At 43.5% G+C, this 20,958-nt stretch overlaps 1 protein-coding gene across 1 annotated transcript in view; it reads left to right on the top strand.

Annotated features, from left to right (window-relative positions):
* Window positions 1-17,913, top strand: part of EDA2R (ectodysplasin A2 receptor) — a 49,217-nt gene extending 31,304 nt beyond the window's left edge. The window contains exons 6-11 of the mRNA XM_083159121.1: window positions 2,127-2,212; window positions 2,294-2,461; window positions 3,284-3,421; window positions 6,492-6,982; window positions 8,095-8,137; window positions 14,286-17,913. Of these exons, the coding sequence (XP_083015247.1) occupies window positions 2,127-2,212; window positions 2,294-2,461; window positions 3,284-3,421; window positions 6,492-6,982; window positions 8,095-8,137; window positions 14,286-14,578 (1,219 nt within the window). The 3' untranslated portion in view covers window positions 14,579-17,913. The remainder of the gene's footprint in view (window positions 1-2,126; window positions 2,213-2,293; window positions 2,462-3,283; window positions 3,422-6,491; window positions 6,983-8,094; window positions 8,138-14,285) is intronic.
* Window positions 17,914-20,958: the final 3,045 nt, after the last annotated feature.

The raw sequence follows: 20,958 nt of genomic DNA, 5'->3' as shown, positions 1-20,958 counted from the left end.
TAGGGAGAGGAATCAGCAGCAGAAAGAAAGAATAATGCCACTGGGTACTTGTGTATTATCATGGCTCCCATCTCATCCCATCTCATTGCATACCATAAAGGTGCCCACACACGCACCGATCCCGGCGTGCGTTGTGGGCTTAACTAGCACACATAGCATCGCATCGTATGCCTTGTTCATGCGATGTGCATGCGATGCGATGCTATGCTATAAAAAGCAAGTACAAAAAGTATGTGCAGCACATACTTTTTGTACTGTGCGATGAGGTGCCGCGGAAGCGCGCACCCCATCGCATAGCATCGCACCGCCGGGATCGGTGCATGTGTGGGCACCATAAGGCTTAAGATGGTATGCAATGAGATGAGATGTGCTGCGATGGGACCCGATCTTATACAATTTAAAATTGTATACCATTGTATATGGCATACGATGAGATGAGATGAGATTTTAAATTGTATAAGCACACTAATGGGTGCTTTCAATGTTAATTGGCCCCCCTATAAGATTTTTAATTGTATAAGCACCCTAATGGGTGCTTACAATGTTAAATGCACCCCCACGCCACCCCCACTATGAACGCCAACCCGAAGTGTGACGAGCGCAGCGAGCCCGCGAGGGGTGGCGGTACGCGTCCTCTGACCTTTTCATACCCCCACTATCCATGTCGGCGTGGAGTTGACGCTCCACACTATATAAAATCAACTCCAAGCCGACATGGATAGTGGGGGTATGAAAAGGTCAGAGGATGCGTACCGCCGCCCCTCGCGGGCTCGCTGCGCTCGTCACACTTCGGGTTGGCGTTCATAGTGGTGGTGGCGTGGGGGTGCATTTAACATTGTAAGCACCCATTAGGGTGCTTATACAATTAAAAATCTTATAGGGGGGGCAATTAACATTGAAAGCTCCCATTAGTGTGCTTATACAATTTAAAATCTCATCTCATCGTATGCCATTGTATGCCATATACAATTGTATACAATTTTAAATTGTATAAGATGCCATAAGATGGAAATCGTGGGAGCCGTGATAATACACAAGTACCTGCCACTGTATAGGTCATTGGTATGGCCTCATCTAGAGTACTGTGTCCAGTTTTGAAGGCCATATCTCAAGAAATATATAAATACATTAAATATGGTAAAAAGAAGGGCAACTAAAAGGTTTACATGGCCTACATCACAAATCTTACCCTGAAAGTCTAATACTCCTTTCACATCGCAATGCTGGGTCGATCCAGGTTTAACCCTTCTTGTAACCCAGGTCGAATTGCCGGGTTAGTCTACCCAGGATAACAGCTTTGGTGCTTTCACACCTAACCTCGACCTGGGTCGACAATTACATGGGTCCAAGATGCGGTGTGAAAGGGGTGCTAAAAATCTTATAAAAATGTATAGTTTGGAGAGATAGGGGAAAAAGGGGACATAATAGAATCTCTCCAATATATTAAGGGATTTAACAAACCAGGTCCAGGAGGGAAACATTCTTCAAATGAAGTAGTAGAACAAGAGGACATGCACTGAAACTGGAGGGGGAGTGAGGTTCAGGGGAAATGTACTGAGGAAAAAGTACTTCCCAGAAAGGGTAGTGGATGAGTGGAATAGCCTCAGATTAGTGGTGGTAGAGGCTAAGACAATAAAGCAATTTAAACATGCATGGAATTGATGTAAGGATATCCTTACAAAGAAAAAAGGATCAAGTAGGGTTTGAGATAACCATATGGTTGAAAAGGGGCAGACTAGACAGGCCAATGTAGATTGTCCAGATCGCCCAGCGAGATCACTAAGCACACAGCAGAGTGACGTGTCATTGAGAACACTGGCCCTGACTGGCAATCTGACTAGATTTATCCTGCATGCAGGATGTTAATTGCCCGGTGACATTACTATCACTATGGCCCCTACACACAAATCGATATGGATCATTATCTAAGCGATCTAGTCAGATAGCTTAGAAAATGGTCTGAATCACCACGTGCATAGGCGCCATTAGTCTGAGCATCTGATTTTAAAATGTGATGTAATTTACAGACACAACACTTCTCCTCCCTTGATTTCTACCACAAAACATTGAATACAGATTGTTTTTTCCATTACTGAAATTAATTAATTTTTCTGTTGTTTCTTTAGGTTCTATAGTAAAATCCGGATCGGAGGGCTTCAAGAGGTAGGATGCTTCCCATGTTCACCTTACACACTTCGTACAGAGACTCAGTGTAAGTTTCCTAAGCATTTGGAATAGATTGGAAATGTGAATATTTTGATGAGCTTGATCCTGAATAGATTTATATTTCTAGGTTACCCTAAACTTGGGAACATGCAGCCAACCAGCACTGCACCCCCTCCTCAAGATCCTGTAATACTGGTGGCTGTTATTATGGTGGCTGTGGCTGTCATTTTGGTTGCCTTGGTGACCTTCTCGATCATCTGCTGTGGACCTTTCTTCAAAAGTCAGTGTCAGCGAGGTGAGTGACAGCGAATGACCCTGTATGGGAGAAAGCCAAGTCGTAACTACAGTTTAGTAGAGACAGATGGAGATGAAGCCCCTCTCATGCTTGAAGGGGCTGGAGATTCTATCACCAGCCGCCAAACCCCGCCAGCCGTCGGAAGGGGGCACGCGCGCACTAAACGCTCGTTTGCCCTATTCTGCTGGAGCTCCCGTTTGCCGTCCCCTTAACCCTGCCCATCTCCCTGAAGCGGAGACAGGCAGGGTCCCACCACCCAGCCGCCAACTGACTGGGACGCGCGTGCGTGTGAGACACTCGCGCATCCCAGTCTAATGGAGTCCCTCTTCGCCAGCAGGGACGTTCTGGCGAACGCCGGCAATGAAAAAGAAGTGCTCCATCTGTAGTTTACATTTCATTCTTCTGCTTATGATAGAGCATATTAGTTACATCACTACACCTAATGGGGCAATTGAAATGTTTTTGGTGCCCATTTATTTTTCTCTTGTGTACAACAACACTGGGTTTAGCTGCGGCACGTGGTTTATCACAACTAAAGTACCGGGTTTAGGTGAGTACTGCCATCTGAGCGCACTGTTGGGACACTTTTCTCACCTTAACGGAGAAACAATTCAATGGCTCAATTGGCTGCACATAAGTCAGTGCTGCATTTCATTGCATTATTTTTATTACATTCCTGTTTAGACTTCATCAAGTTAATATTTTTTGGTCAGAGTAAGGGAATAAGATACAGGGTCTACAGGTGCCTCCTGTTCTCCGTGCTCCACCACTCAGTGCATGAGGATTTCATCCAAATAAATCACATTTATGTTTTCGTTTCAGCTTTCCAAAGATCGCAGGACTTTGCACAGCAGCCCGGACGGTTAGCACAACAATGGGAATCTACACATAGCCCCTGTGAAGAACAACCAATCCCTCCTTGCTGCTTTGGAACCTCAGACAATTCTGGACAAGTGCAAGGTAAGTTATTTTTTCTATGGGGGTTACTCTGACTGGATGGCTCAGATGCGAATTTGCAGCCCAGCTGATCACGGATCACTGCGCTTGGGTACCAATCATTGTGCGCATGTATGAGGCCACCCTACGATAAAATCACAAGCTGTTGGCAAGTTGATTGACAGGAGGCCAGTGTTGGGGGGGGGGGGGGGGGGCATACAGGCCATTTTCTGGAAGTGTCAGGGAACACCCAAACGTGCCTAAGTGTTTTCAAGGAGGGTGTGTGACGTCAGCTCTAGCCCTAAACAGATTGTTTCAATCGCACTGGCGGAGTATGTCCTGGATTATGCACAGAATGCGGAAATAATTCCATGGTGAGTGAGTTGCAAATGGATTTGCAAGCCATTTGCAGCCTTGCACAGGATGGGATATAACTGGCAGGGTGGAGTTTATCTGATCACAGGTCTGTGCCAATTAGAGAAGGGTTCAGGTCTGAATATCCCCCATTGTCTGCTATTTGGCACCCGTATTAATATTGGCTTGATTAAGATCAGGGGAACATCACTCTCCTGAAGAAATAAAGGGCGTAAGGAGGCCAGTGTGTAAATTCTATTGGCTAGAACTAAAATACACAATAATATGAGGGGGTGTGCAATAAATTGCAGATGTGTAGTGTATAGTGTAGACACAATCTGACTGCATGCAAACCATTATTTCTAAATGAAGTTCTTGAGAAATATCAAGGCACAGAACAGATCCTACAGTATATATATAAACAGCACTGCACAAGCAGAAGTCAGGTTAGGGGCGGACAGTGCAGGGGTTAGAGAGAATGGGTGTGGGTACAGTACATAGCAGATTAAATTAGTAGAAGTACTGTAGCAGCCTGCCATTCTCCAGCCACACTCACTGTCACACACACACACACACACTATTATTATCAGCGCAGCCCCCTGCCACAGCACTTTATCCCCCCTGCCATTCGCTAATACTGAATTGAATCCAAATGCAGGAAGTGCAGTCAGGAACTTAATCCACCTTTTATAGTCCTCCCTCCATCCATCAGGGGATTGGGTGCGGCAAAGTGTGTCCCTGGGGACCATTCAATTTTTGCTTAAAGTGAGTCCTCATTATATATATATATATATATATATATATATATATATATATATATATATATATATATATATATATATATATATATATATATATATATATATATATATATATATATACATCGGTGGGTGACGACCGGCACTTGGTACAATTGAATGGCAGCAGGGAGGTGCCTTCCACAATATACGTATAGTGGTAGTGTTTTCAAGTAAATGAAGACTGGAGGCGGCACTCTCAAAACAATGGCAAACTTGTATTCAAAAATTGCAAAAAGTCAAAAAATCATGCAAAGAGTCACAGCAAAGGTGGTGTCAGCATTTAGAATGTCGACAGTTTCGAGGCTTGCGCCCCTTCCTCAGGACTGCTGACAGTGCAATATAGCAACACATAACATCAAAACTGAAGTGCAGAGAATTCTCTGCACTTCAGTTTTGATGTTATGTGTTGCTATATTGCACTGTCAGCAGTCCTGAGGAAGGGGCGCAAGCCTCGAAACTGTCGACATTCTAAATGCTGACACCACCTTTGCTGTGACTCTTTGCATGATTTTTTGACTTTTTGCAATTTTTGAATACAAGTTTGCCATTGTTTGAGAGTGCCGCCTCCAGTCTTCATTTACTTGAAAACACTACCACTATATATATATATATATATATATATATATATATATATATATATATATATATATATATACAGTGGTCGAAGTGGAAATTTTGAAGTGGGGGTATGGAAATTTTGAAGTGGGGGTATGAAAAAGTAAAGAGTGAATATAGTGCGCACCTTCGGACACCCCCCTGTCCATCAACGTCCCCTGCCAGACTGCCCCGTTGTACAGGGGTATTACAAAAGCACAATATGTGCTGCTGAGTGATCAGAGAGCATCCTGAGGGGGAAAAAAACTTTTTTTTTTTATCTTCAGATTAAAGTGGGGGTATGCCATACCCCCGTATACCGCCCCACTTCGACCACTGTATATATATATATATATATATATATATATATATATATATATATATATATATATATATATATATATATATATATATATATATATACATAGAGAGAAGAGAGAGAGAGAGAATTGTGATGGGCACTCACCAAGGCTTAGAGGTAATGAAAAAGGCTTTATTGCATATACAAAGGTCAAATCAACGGATCGTCATCAGGATAATTTTCAAATCCATATCGAACAGCATCAGAGCAGCCAGCCACCAAAGTATAGGGACTGATCTATCCCTCCCTAATGTACCTGTATGCTTAAACTCAGGGCCAGTCTTGTATGTCACCTAAATCTAGACCTTTAACATCCTTGTCAGCAAATAGTGATAATTGCATAGTGCATATTCTCTGTTTGAGGTGTGAGGAAAGTCTGTGATAGTGGTGAAAGGAACCAGATAATATCAGAACTCCAACATCTTGCTCCCCCTCTACCAGCAATAATCACTGGTGGGGAGTCCCGAGGATCGCTGGGCCTAACCCATGACAGTGATGTTTTTGTTACTTTTTAAATATTGAGATGAGGTAAGTGACATTAAGTAACTGTCACTCCCCAACCCAGGCCCCTGGAGAGATGGTAGCACACTTGTTTAAAAAATAATACAAATGATTGTCCGGTGAACATTGTCATTACCAGTAAAAGCCCCTTGTGCTAATTGACAAAAAAATAATAAAGAAAATTCAAATGAAATAAAAAAAGCCCATTGTGCTACATAAAAATCATAGGAGCCCATAGTTAGAGGAAGGTCACCCCCTTCCCCCCCAACCTGGCATCCTTGAAATCAAGGGTACCCATTTTACAAAAAAAGTGGGTGAGGGTTTCAGTCTTTCAAGAAATTTGTCACCTTAATAGTTATTACTTTAATACTTGTTCATGTGACTATAACCTCAGATATATATATATATATATATATATATATATATATATATATATATATATATATATATAATTTCATTATTTCTTATCTATGTTTGGTAACAGGTCCAGTGGAGGAAGTTCATGTCATTTCAGAGAGTGTAACCACCAACCCCCGGTCCACATCCAATGCATTATGTTCTCTGCCACCATCTGTGGAGCTGTGTTCCATTACTCCTCTACCTGCCAAACCTCATTACACTCGGAGTGTATCAGAGACACAACCTTTAATTCGAAATTCAGGTTGCAGTGACTGCTTCACGGGCTGTGGGTCTCCTGTCGAGCCCAGCCAAGGTGGCACAGAACCACTATGCACACAAACTCACTCCTGTGCTTCAGAAAGGCAGCATTGGTCTCATGCACCTGTAGAGTGCACAGAGCTGGATTTACAGAACTTCTCCTCAGAGGATGGATTTTCCAATGCTGGCTGCAAAGCTCAATCAGGATCTCATGACTTGCCAAGACCCCAGGCCTGTTCCTGCATTACACTGCGTGGATCCAACAGGAAAACCCAGGAACAGTCAAGCACCTGTAGAAACATATCATCTCAATCTCAGGTAAAGACACTCTGACTTTGCTATATATTCTCGTTATACAGATGTGTCCACACAATGTACTCCTATTCTCAAACTTGCCCCATTTGGAGCACCATAGACTTTGCGACTAGCCACACCATACCTCTTTTTCTTAAATATGTGTTTCAATGTAATGTACTAATCCTAAATCCTAATTTAGAGACGTATGCAAGCCCAATGGATTTAGTACATCTCTGATGTTTTTAAATATGTGAGGATCTGTACTGTGTTGTCTGAGACAAGGATCCCTGACCTATAGCATGATTGACATGCTGTGGCCCTTTGGGGATGAGAACGGTCAGACACAATCAACGTTCCAGAAAATGGTGGCACGCCGGCCTTTTTTGGGGTATGCTGAGGCCGGTGGCTGGGTCCTGGGATGCAGTTTCACTGGCAGCTGTCAGCTTGAAAACATAAGACACATATTCAGGATAAAAGATGCACAACGCTAGCAGATTGCATGGAACATGGCTGCAAAGTCGCACCAGATATCAGGCGGGATGTTCTAACATCCGCAGTCCTCTATCTCCCCCCTTCGCCGGCCACCGCATTCTTAATGATCGCATATGCTCTAACATGTGTGATCATTAACGCAAGGGACAGCTCTTGCGATAAGAGCTGTCCCTTGCGATGCGGTGCTGGCACTGGACTTCCGGGTCTGTGACCCGGGAGTCCATCTGCGCATGTGCAGAGCCCGGCGCCGGCCGCAGGGCATGCTGGGAGGGATCCGTGACGGTTTCCTCACACAGCACTGCGGCAAGAAGCCCATAGGCTTCTGCAGGGAATCGCCAGCTCTTGCTGGCGATTCCCTCCGCAGCCGTGTCACTGCAGAGGGGGGGACAGAGCATACAGAAATGCGGTAAAAACCCTGATAACTGGGTTTTTACCACATTTCTGCTTTAGAGAATCTCCCCCATCTTGTGTTGCATAACGTATAGAGGTCAAGTATGAGGGCGCATCAAAGATTATATGATGTATACACGTGATTACAGAAGACTCCACCTTTGAATATTCTTTTATACTTTTTCTATCTAAATATTGTATACACATTTGCCATTATAATTACACTCTAAAATGTTTATATTTATTTACAGACATGTGAAAATTGTGTGTCTGACTTGAGCAGCACCACTTTAGGTAAGTGTTAATATATTTAATATATTTAATTCTCTTGTCCACAAGAGGGCGATATGAGACAGGTTATGCTTTACTGTATCTGTTCTATGTGGGTGTCTGGTTTTATGTCTACCTTACATGATTTACTTGCACATTCAATCTTATGTTTATTTACTTGAAAAGGAATACAAATAATATTTATATGAAAAAATATAATGTAAGCATAGAATAAAATGTCAAATGAACGCATCATAACACAATCTATAAATGGTGATTCCCATCCTAAAGCTGCACTAATACCAAAGTAATGGTGTGTACACACGGTAGATATGCCGTGCTATGCGAGTCCCGATAGGATCAGATCGTATCGGGACTCGCATCGCACGGCATGCAGTGCCACAGTTTGGACTATATAGTGCAGATTTGCACTATATAGTCTTGCCTGCCCTTTCTATTTGACCGCCGACTTTCACTCACACGGGAGCGCGCATCGGCAGCGCATCGGGATCGCAAGCCCTAAAAAAGCATACAATCACCATGCGATATGGCTTCCAATGTTCACTATATACACAAGATCGGAAGCCATATCGCACCGTGTGTACACACTATTAGTGAGATGGTTGGGTAGTGCTTCCAATCTGAGACTATGGTGCCGATTCAGACCTGTTAGTAACGGGCCGAATTTGGCCCCAATGTTCGCGCATGCCCTAATATGCAGCTACAGCAAAGGTGTACAGTATGATCTGTATTTATGGCCATATTTACACATACTGCATTTCCATAGTAAATCTATGGTTTGATAGGTTAGAATTTGCAATCCTCACAATACTTTGCTGTTAACAAATGAAGGAGCATGGTTTTGATGCGATGGAGTCAGAACAGCAGATAGGGAGCAGGGTCTGACAGTGGAGTGCAGTACACCACTGACTGTGCCCCATCACGCTACCCCCTGTTTTGTAGGCATTGTGCCCAGTCACTGTGTCCCAACACCCTGTTCTCTGCCCTGTAGTCACTGAGTCCCATCACCCTGTCCCAGAGTCACTGATCATTATTAAGCCTGATTAAGTGATAAAGTGGCTGGTGAGTTATCATCGGCCAATCAGTTCCTAACTTTAATTTTTTAAACCCAACTTGTAACTTGACAGTTAGGATCTGAATGCTCCCTCTCCCGTAGTCACTGTGGCCCATCACCCTGTCCTGTAGTCACTGTTCCCCATGACCCAACTTTGGAGTCAATGTCCTATAGTCACTACATCTCATCACATGACCCTTTTCTGTAGTCACTGTGGCCAATCACCTAGCTTCTGTCCTGTAGTCACTGTGCCTAATCACCCTGACCCACAGTCACTGTGCCCCATCACCTTGCTCCATGCCCATAATACAAAAAGACAAAAGAAAGAAGAGTTTGTATTGGATGCTCTCCTGACATATGATTAAAAAACAATTTTAGGATGAATTCCTTTATACTTTAAAAAAAGAGGGAGCTCCTTTTATCTTTATTAGTTATATACTGGATAAGGAGACGGCCACATGTAGCGAAAATGAGAGGTTAAAATATACATTGACACACATACATTAATAGTGTTCTTGGAAAGAAAGATTTGTGTTTTGAAAGATTTAAAATTGTAGGCAGAGAGGACTGTGGGTATTGATGCTTAGGTGTATACCAGGGTATATTCCCCACCAGGGTATATCTCCAACCAGACTAATCTGTCTTGACTTTATTCCCACCAGTCTACACTTTAAATATTTGCCTCAATTGGCTTTCAGTCAGTGTGAGTGGCTTTTTTTAAGGGATAAATGGTATTCAGGAGATGCAGTGTCTATTTTTCCTTTATAGATACTAGACAGAATAATTGTATCTTATCTGTATCAATGGGAAACACTGAGTCTATCTCTTATATATCTTCAAGAGATAGAAATGTGGGGTAATGGCGCCATCTACTGGATAGATTTCGATATTACACTCTGTCCAGTTAGAATGTTACTGCACCACGCTAGTATATTCAAGTGGGTGATCTGGGCTATATCCTGATAGTTTTTAAGTCAGATATGCCCACTATTAGTCTAATCACACACTTATCAATCTCCTAGGTAGATATGCAACTGGTAAGATATATTAACATAAGGACAATTGATCTCCTAAAGGAGATTGATACATTGATACAGATAAGATACAATTATTCTGTCTAGTATCTATAAAGGAAAAATAGACACTGCATCTCCTGAATACCATTTATCCCTTAAAAAAAGCCACTCACACTGACTGAAAGCCAATTGAGGCAAATATTTAAAGTGTAGACTGGTGGGAATAAAGTCAAGACAGATTAGTCTGGTTGGAGATATACCCTGGTGGGGAATATACCCCGGTATACACCTAAGCATCAATACCCACAGTCCTCTCTGCCTACAATTTTAAATCTTTCAAAACACAAATCTTTCTTTCCAAGAACACTATTAATGTATGTGTGTCAATGTATATTTTAACCTCTCATTTTCGCTACATGTGGCCGTCTCCTTATCCAGTATATAACTAATAAAGATAAAAGGAGCTCCCACTTTTTTTAAAGTATAAAGGAATTCATCCTAAAATTGTTTTTTGATCATATGTCAGGAGTGCATCCAATACAAACTCATCTTTCTTTTGTCTTTTTGTATTTAAAACGTTTGTGTTAGCACCCACACTCAGTGGAACCCCGCCCACCAATTTAAGGGCATCATTAAAAAATTATTGTGTGCAGAACTCTAAAAAACCACATGTCCATGCCCATAATCACTGCACCCAATTACCCTGATCCCTGTCACTGTGCTCTATTGCCTTGTCCCTTTCCTGAACTCAGTCTATCATAGAGGCACGAATACTGTAACCCATGCACTTAGGAAGCTCATCAATGCAGTAGGTGTTCAGAAAATGTGCAAGATACAGAGCAGGCTGGACACTGGGGCAGGCAGCATCGTGGGGGAGTGTGGGCAGGGGCTGCCTTCCATTGGTCCAAAATCCTGATGCTGCCAGAGATGTTCTCTTACATTTCCTCTGGTATCTTTATTGTTTTACCAGCACCCCTATTAATTTGGGACACGTCAGGTGCAGGAAAAGTTAGTCTGCAGGAGGGTTTAGACTTTAGAGGATCAGTGAGAGGGGGAAGTCACACTGATGGCTGAGAGAGGGGCTTCGGAGGGAGTTGCGCTGAGCAGGGGGTGGAAGATTGCAGAACATCGGTGGTGTACCTGTATTATCATGATTATTCTGTGACTTAAATACAAAGATAGTAATTCTGTGTTTACATGAAAGATCAGTATGGGGCCACTGAACAGTCATCCCTGCTCTAGGGGCCTGGTGTGAATTTGTGCATTCATCTACTGTTTTGTGAAAATGTTGATAATTATTTCCCTAGGGTTTGCAAAGGATCATGCTCTTGTTACTCTTTTGGAAGCTGCCTAATTAACATGGGGCTGCATTTAAAGGCCTACAGTATGTAGTAAGCCTTGAAAAGTAATAAAATGGAATGTACTGAGGCTCGAGGAAAATAAATTCCGTACTAAATTAAGAAGGGGATTCTTCACCATTAGAGCAGTAACATTCTGGAACTTATTACTACTGTTAATGAATTTAAATTTAAACTGGATACATTTTTGGTGCTAAGGGAATCCTATAGGCCTCACATTCACACAGCCTGGTATATTTTCTGTGACTAAGCATGTATACGGAGCAGAACAAAACTTGCACTTGAAAAAAGCTGCAGTTGTAACATTATAGCGATTTGTGTACAGATTCAGAGACTAATACCCCTTTCACATCGCAGCTAATTACCAGGTACAAGCCGGTTTCACCCGATAATTAGTGCAATGTGAAAGGGGTTACAGTGTCCCAAAAACAGGTAGCAACACGGCAAAACAAATCGGTAAAAAAGCAAAGTCCTTACCAGTTCATTGCCTTGTTGCTTGGTGGTGTGAACAGGTAAAACGGGTCGAGCGACCCGTTTCCCTTTCAGACTATGGAGGAGGCAGCGCTTGGAGCAGTGCCAGCTTTAAGCGCTGCCTCCTCCCCCGATGATGCGCCAAATACCTGCCGCGCCCACTTATGACGTGAACAAACTGTCAATAATTCCGGTTCGCTGTGGGTATGTGAACATCCCAAAATGCAAGTCCCGGTGCAAACCTGCATTTTGAGATGTGAAAACAGTATCAGTCACCCACACAGTGCTTAAATTGGTCCTGGTGAGGTGGTGGAACTCACTTGCCCCGCCTCTCCCCCCCATATGTCACAGCCAGGGTGGGTGCTAGGGTGTTCAGCGCCCCCCTGCAAGCTTTACATTTATGGCCTATCCCACACAGAATAATGCGGGCCACATAATACCACCCCTAATTAAAAGTATGCTCCACATTGCAAAACATCCCAACACCCAAAAAATGAACAGTGCGCGCCACAGGGCGCACAGCAATAATTTAGGGCAAGGCTTTGTGGGACAGGGGATTATGCACACCGTAATGCCCACTACACATTATGCCCCACACCGTGATGCCTATTACACAACATGCTACACATTGCAATGTCCATTACACATTATGCCACACACCGTAATGCCCATTACACATTATGCCACACACCGTAGTGCCCATTACACAATTTGACACACACGGTAATGCCCATTAAATATTACGCCACATAAGTTCTGCTTAGCTACATGCTGATTGCTAGGGTTTTCTTGCTGGATGCCAGCATTACCCGCATTACTGTCGTGTGGCTCAACATTATTCTGTGCTGGCTGCAGTGTACCTGGTAAGCCATGGAGCCAGTGCCAGGTAGACGCCAGAGAGACCATCCTGGAGAAGCGTTGGGTGGCATCCCGCACACACAGTGAACTTTGATGCTATTACATCCTGCCACGGGTGTCAGAGAATGGGCACAAAGGGGAGGAGAGAGAAAGAAAGATAGATAGATGGATGTAATGAAAGAGAGAGGGTATCATGAATAGAGAGACAGGGGGGATCAAGAGAAAGGGGTTCGAGGGAGAGAGGGGGAATGGAGAAAACAATGGAATCAAACTTAAATCCTAGATAACTTCATTCATTGGTCACTTGCCAATCTTAGATATGGCACAAATAAATCAATCTTTTTTTTTTCTTTTTTTTTTTAGTGTTACACTAGAGGGGGTGGGGGGGGGAGAGGGCAGGGTTGCCAGGGAGTAAAGGGGGGGGGGGGGTTGCTAGGGATAGAGAATGATGGCAGTAGAGAGTCAGGGAGAGAAAGAGGGGGCAGAGAGATTGTAAAAGAGGGGGCAGAGAGCAGGGAGATGTGAAGGTTCTGTTTTACTCTGATTTCAAAGCAGGATCTTATTGGCTATCCCAAATCACATGACAGTTGTTCACAGTTGATAGCCAATAAGATCCTGCTTTGAAATCAGAGTAAATCAGAGCCTGCACATCTCTACTTCAAATACACCTGCAAATCCACAGAATTATGCCTGTGAGGGGGCAGGGCTTTACATGCTGCAGCGTGTGGGGGGCAGCTCCCAGTCACCAACATATCCCTATTCTCATGGGTTTTGTCTGTATGCAAATAAGGCCATAACATCAGAACATGGGAGTTACATAAAGTGTGTACACATACAGTATGATCGGGACAGCTGAGGTAAGGCTGCGCTGCTGTCCCGATCCAACAGTGTGGTCTCTGCTAGCAGATCTAACCTGCACAGTGTAGATCTTCCAGCACCCGGCAGCTGTCCATAGCGATAAATCTGCCACTGGTCCCCGCTCCATCTTTATCAGGGGGCCGTGGCTGATAGCAGTCCGGTGAGTGGATCGCTGTCAGATTTTCCGTTCCGGCTCATTTTATCCCCTGTACCCACAGATGTACAATTGTCATATATCACACTAATCAGCACAGACTCATTGTGCATCCTAGTCATATTTTGTTGCAGCTAACAAGCATTTTTTGTAAAAATAGATATCTGACGTTAGCAGAGTTGTATTTTATATGACTGCTCACTCATGCCAGGTATCTCACACTGTAAAGAATGCTAAATATTTTAGCAGGTTTAATCATTTATTTCTAGGATCGTAACTGCATGGCCAGCATTTTATGTACGGTTTTAATGCAATTCAGCTTTATAGTGACCAATGACACGATCTTGACTGTCTCTGACAAAATATTACTTTTTTTCACCAGGTCTCCCCATCTCTCAAATCCCAGATTCCCTGGTTGTGTTACTTTCCCTTAAGCTGGACAATGCCACACCCGGACAGAAGGATTACAGGGACGTTGGATTCGCACTTGGGGTACAGCCCCAGCTCATAGATCACATGCAAGGGTTTAAAGCATTACATGCCCATCTGTCTACCAGCATCTCCTGCACACTGCTCCACCTGGTGCAGACTTTACAGAGACTTGGGCGCATAGATGCCTTAACATTAATTTGCACACATTTCAGCCAGTATCATTCTATCACCATGTGTGATTAGCATCAGGGCACAGACAACCTGCTTCATTCTGTGTGAGACCTGCATTGTGTCTGAAAGCTGATTCATCCTGTTCACATCTTTATCACACCACTACTGAGCCTACATGGTCATGAAGTAAAAGTGAAGAGGTATCTGATTGAGAAGCACCTGGCAACATCGCAATGAGCAGAATGTTCAGAACAGTGCTGAATACCTTAGTCAGATGATATTAGAACAAGAGAAGATGATTCTTTTACTAAACAGTATCCAGAGCATTAAATAATTTTGTGTTTGAAGTGTTCTTTGTTGTGATTGGAGGTTAGTCTCCAGTCATGCACTTTGCTGCCCATCACAAGCTGTGAGAAGCTGGCCAGCCTTCTCCATCATGTGGACTAGCATGTTCATTTTGTTGTGTTAATATGCAGATCAATTACCCACATCATCTGGTTAAAAAAAGGAGCCGACTAGATGAGCCGAATGGTTCTTATCTGCCATCAAATTCTATGTTTCTATGGCACATAAAGGGTTTTTATTTTCACTTTCAGGAATGTATGGTTTTCGGAATAATTTGGATAACGGATATTTGGATAAGGGATACTCAACCTGTTCTATGTATACAGATTTAGGTGCATCTGCACAAAGATGTACATAATGTCACGCACTAAATAGATCAGTACATCTTAACAAAGGTTTATCTCCTCATATTGTTGAATTTGTGTGAATAAGATGCATATATTGAGTGAAAATGAAGCATGCCGTGGCCGAATTCCTGGGACTTGGCGGTCTGAGAAGAGCTGTTTGGCCACAACTGGAGCCACAGTGGATAAAGGACACAACTTTAGATACTTTGAGCTGAGCTTATGTGAATTCAGCTGTTATTAGTGTAGATGATACAAGATACACCAAGATGAGTAGGAGTAGGATTTGTATGATGTGGCATCAGATTGCTGATTTAACATAAAAACAATAGCAACACCATTAGGATGAACCACTAAAATGAACCTTGCTTCAGAACCTACTGTGGAACATTTATATTTAAAGTATATAGTTTTAGAACACTGAGCCTTAGTACAATTCTATTGGATTTTTGTCTTTATATATGTAAGTGGTTACATTGCTGGATATGAATTATTGTACACTTGAAATTTCAACAGTTTCCACTTCTATTCATTGTATTAATGACCAAATTGATGTTTACGGGTTAGAGGACACTTCTGTCTGGTTTTGAGCAGTTTAATTGTAGCTGTGATAATGTCTTTACAGTACAAATGGTGTTTTGAATAATGAAGTAATTCACTTTGTGTTAGAGAGTATGCATTCATTAGGCTGACAGAGTCTAGGTCAACAGACAAAAAGTTGACACATGAAATGGTCAACATGCATTAGGTCGACACAAGCGCAGGTCAACTTGATTTTTCGTGATTCTTTAAAAAAAAACTGACTCGTTCATACTTTACCATCCCAGTGGTTACGTAATAGTGGGACGAGCTCAGTGATGCCCCACACCTGAAGCCATGCAAGTGGATGCGGTACACTTATTTGGTGTCCATGTCGACTAAGACACCCCAAAAATTAGAAAAACTCATGTCGACCTTTTCCCATGTCCACATTTTTGTTGTATTGACCCTTTGACCATCTTTTTCATGTGTCAACCTTTTAACTGTCATCAAATAGTATTGAAATTTTTGACTGTCGACCTAATGACCCATACCTGTATTCAACTGATTTGTACATGTGTTTGTGTATTTGGGGCTAGATTCATTAAAGCAAATAAAGCACGTATATTTGTGTTTACATTTGTGGAACACACCATGTTGCCATGGAAGGGGAGCAAATACATTTATAATGTTTCTGTGCTGGGTAAATACTGTCTGCTTTGGCATGTAGCCCACAGATGGTAGGCAGCTTTATTTTTACACTGCAATTAAGATTTTAGAGTGAAATCAACACACTCAAATATAAATCTATTTGCACATGTTACATCTGCCCACCTGCAGAGCAGCTACAGATGGAGCGTCCCTCTTCCTTGCAGGGGCTGGCAATAGATTTGCCAGCTGCCAGAAGGGGACAAGCATGCGTCCCCTTACAATGGAGCTCCCCGCCACCGGTCCCCAACGTGGTCGCCAATGCGATTCCCCACTCCCCCCTTAACCCTGCCCGTTTCCCTGAAGCGGAGACAGGCAGGGTTCCCATACCCCGCAGACAGGAAACTGGGACACGGTTGCGTGTGGGACGATCACACGTCCCAGTCAGATGTAGCGCTGGCTCACCAGTGGGGGTGGTCTGGCGAGCCCCAGCACTGAATGAGCAGCGCTACATCTGTAGCATGGTTTTGCCCACTTGTTTGCTTGTCTTGCTAATCTGAATCAGGTCCATTGTTTGTCCTTAACTTTTATAAATCATGTTTTTCTCCTGTATTAATGAATCTGTATCATGCCAAAAAAACAGAGCCATTATATGTAATTGTATTTATTTATGTTATCATAAAATGTATCATATGGTATTGAACATAAGGAATGGAAAATATTTAAGAGCCATCTGACTTGTTTTGAAAGTTTTGTTGGCCGCTAGGACCTCATAGTGTCAGTATTTAAAAAAAAAGTAATTGTCTTTTTGCATGTTTACGAATTGAAAAAAATAAATATCCATGGACATCAAAACCCAGCCTTTTACATTATGATCCCGTTATGAAAAAATTGAGTCTCGCCACTACAGACATGTCCACATACTTCTAGCCTCCTTTCTCAATCAACAGTTTTTATAGTAGCATTTTTTGTCCATAAAACATACTCTATTAACAAAATGGAGCAAACATGACCCACTAGGATAAGAGATGGCTGGCTTTAATGAAGAACTGGGTCTTGAGAACCTATATCATTTTAATCTGCAGAAGATGCTTGTGCATGCTGTTCCATCCACTTACAGTAAAACAAATTTAAACAGAACAAGTTGCACTACAGAGTCACATGGACCTCACGCAATTTGTAGCACAAGGTGGGTAGATGTATGTGAAAACATCTGTAGCTCATATCAAAACCCCAAAAAATGTACTTATGTCTGATGCAATAGCATTATTGACCCAATAAAGTATTGTAGGGTTAATGACTAGAATGGAGATATTGTTGCTGAGATCTCTATAGTGTAAAAGTGATATTTGTGCTGGGATGTAATTACTGTGTAAATGAGACTTGGATGTGACATATATTTGTATTTTGTTTTATGAGGTTTTTTTTGTACCTACTGTAAATTGAACCATATTGTATGCAGCAACATTCTCTATTTACTTCTGTATTAGAGGATTTCTACAGATATTTCACATTCTTGTACTGAAAATAAAGTTTGTGTAATAAAACATATGGGGCGAAATGTAATAGGGTGCGATTTTTAGACTAAAAAAAAATCGCACCAAATCGCACCTTTAAAAATCGCATTTTTTGCCGCGAATTCGCATATGTAATGAGATGCGAATTAGCGGCAAAAAATGCGATTTGCCGCGATTTGCCGCGATTTTTAGTCATGAAAATGTGCGCATTTTCAGTCATGAAAATGTGCGCATTTTCATAAATGCGATTTTGTTCAAAAAAAAAAAAGGAAAAAAAAAAACGGCGTGGGGTCCCCCCTCCTAAGCATAACCAGCCCCGGGCTCATTGAGCCGGACCTGGTTCCAAAAATACGGGGGACAAAAAATCTGGGGGTCCCCCGTATTTTGAAACCAGCACCGGGCTCCAACAGCCCGCGGTGTCATGCCACAGCCGGGGGACACTTTTTATACAAGGTCCCCCGGCCATGAGCACCGTGGCTGGTCAGCCTTGGACGGGGTACCTGGAGGAGTGGGGACCCCCCCAATAAAGGGGTCCCCCCCCCCCCAGGCTTCACCCGTCCAGGGCTGAAGCCCGGGGCTGTCACCGGCGTCCGTGGCCAGTGGACGCCGGCCTGATAGGGTTAAATCCATCATACATATCATTACATTGCTTTTTACTGGCGAACTACAAGTGCCAGCAGACCTCCCCCGCATGCTGGGACTTGGAGAACCACAAGTCCCAGCATGCGGGGCATTAATGGGCCCGCTGGGACTTGTAGTCCACCTGTAAAAAGAATGTTTATAAAAAACACACACACAGAGAAGTACAAGTTTATTACACACACACACCTCAATTTTACACCAGCATACTTACCATTCCTGGATCCAGCGCTGGTCTGGCTGCTTCACAGCCGGCTCCCCCCGCACTGACAGGCAGCGGGGAGAAGCGGCTGTCTCCGTCGCTTCTAACAGCCTCTGTAGCGCTGTCCGAGTGCTACAGAGGCTGAGAGCGTGATTGGCTGAGCTACAGTATGCGTCTCCATGGAGACGCATAGCTCAGTCCTGATTGGCTGAGCTATGCGTCTCCATGGAGACGCATACTGTAGCTCAGCCAATCACGCTCTCAGCCTCTGTAGCACTCGGACAGCGCTACAGAGGCTGTTAGAAGCGACGGAGACAGCCGCTTCTCCCCGCTGCCTGTCAGTGCGGGGGGAGCCGGCTGTGAAGCAGCCAGACCAGCGCTGGATCCAGGAATGGTAAGTATGCTGGTGTAAAATTGAGGTGTGTGTGTGTAATAAACTTGTACTTCTCTGTGTGTGTGTTTTTTATAAACATTCTTTTTACAGGTGGACTACAAGTCCCAGCGGGCCCATTAATGCCCCGCATGCTGGGACTTGTGGTTCTCCAAGTCCCAGCATGCGGGGGAGGTCTGCTGGCACTTGTAGTTCGCCAGTAAAAAGCAATGTAATGATATGTATGATGGATTTAACCCTATCAGGCCGGCGTCCACTGGCCACGGACGCCGGTGACAGCCCCGGGCTTCAGCCCTGGACGGGTGAAGCCTGGGGGGGGGGACCCCTTTATTGGGGGGGTCCCCACTCCTCCAGGTACCCCGTCCAAGGCTGACCAGCCACGGTGCTCATGTTTTGGCCGGGGGACCTTGTATAAAAAGTGTCCCCCGGCTGTGGCATGACACCGCGGGCTGTTGGAGCCCGGTGCTGGTTTCAAAATACGGGGGACCCCCAGATTTTTTGTCCCCCGTATTTTTGGAACCAGGACCGGTCCAAGAGTCCGGGGCTGGTTTCAGAAATACGGGGGACCCCTATGCTTTTTGTCCCCCCGTATTTTTGGAACCAGGTCCGGCTCAATGAGCCCGGGGCTGGTTATGCTTAGGAGGGGGGACCCCACGCCGTTTTTTTTTTATAAAAACACTTTTACACATTTTTATTAACAGAACCATGCACAGATCTCAATGATCTGTGCATGGTTCTGTCAAATTCGCCTGTCAGAACCTGGTCTATTTTTTTTGCGATTTTTGGTAACATTTACCAAAAATCGCACCCTATTACATTTGCGAGTTGTATACTTTATAATGGGAAAACATCTGGATGCGAATTGAAATGTGACTAAAAATCGCACTTCTAAAAGTGCGATTTCGCGGTAAAAAGTGCGATTTTTTACCGCGATTTTCAACCTATTAAATGTGCGATTTTCGGAAAATGTGCGATTTCGGCCGTTTTTGACCAAAAATCGCACATGTCTAAAAAATCACACCCTATTACATTTCGCCCATGGAGATTGTTGTCTTTAATGAAAGCCTGTAATGTAATTTTTATCAGAAATATTCACATTTGTTTTGCAAATGGGAGTTAGAACTGAAGCAGAGCGGAATCATGTGGAATGTCTTGTAATGGAACACACCTGTTTCTCGGAATGCTTATGGTATGCGCATCTTGTATGCATACATGTTATGGCAGTTCAGCATATATGGCAGCTTTGGCTGAGGTGCACATATTGTGACTTCTGGTAGGCAGGTATTTCTCTCTGAGTGTGAGTAAATCACTTATTGTATAATTCAGAGTGCTGTGTAAACACAGCCATGTTGGAATAGAAAAGGGCTTTCCCCAAACTGTTGCCACAAAGTTGTAAGCATAGCGTTATTCAAAATGTCTTGGGATGCTGAAGAAATAAGATTGCCCTTCACTGGAAAAAGGGGTCTAGCCCAAAGCCTGAAAAACATTCCCACACCATTATCACTCCTCCACCAAACTTCATACCGTGTTTCCCCGACCCGATAATAAGACTGTCTTATTTTTTTTTTCAACAAAAAACACTATAGGGTTTATTTTCGGGGTAGGGCTTATTGTACAGCCACAATGCCCCCAGTCATGCTTTTTTAGCCACCATGCACCCAGTCCTGCTTTTTTAGCCACCATGCACCCAGTCCTGCTTTTTCAGCCACCATGCCTCCAGTCCTGCTTTTACATTCACCATGCCCCCAGTCCTGCTTTTACATCCATCATGCCCCCAGTCCTGCTCCTCACCTACAGCACTTTCCAGTATTTCAGGCTTTCTGCCGGTGCCGCTGCTGATTTACTCT

This window comes from Crinia signifera, chromosome 9 (genome assembly GCF_055691185.1).
Source record: "Crinia signifera chromosome 9, ASM5569118v1, whole genome shotgun sequence".
In the NCBI taxonomy this organism is placed as follows: Eukaryota; Metazoa; Chordata; class Amphibia; order Anura; family Myobatrachidae; genus Crinia; species Crinia signifera.
Note: the sequence above shows the minus strand (reverse complement) of the source record. Positions and strands in the feature narration are given on the sequence as shown.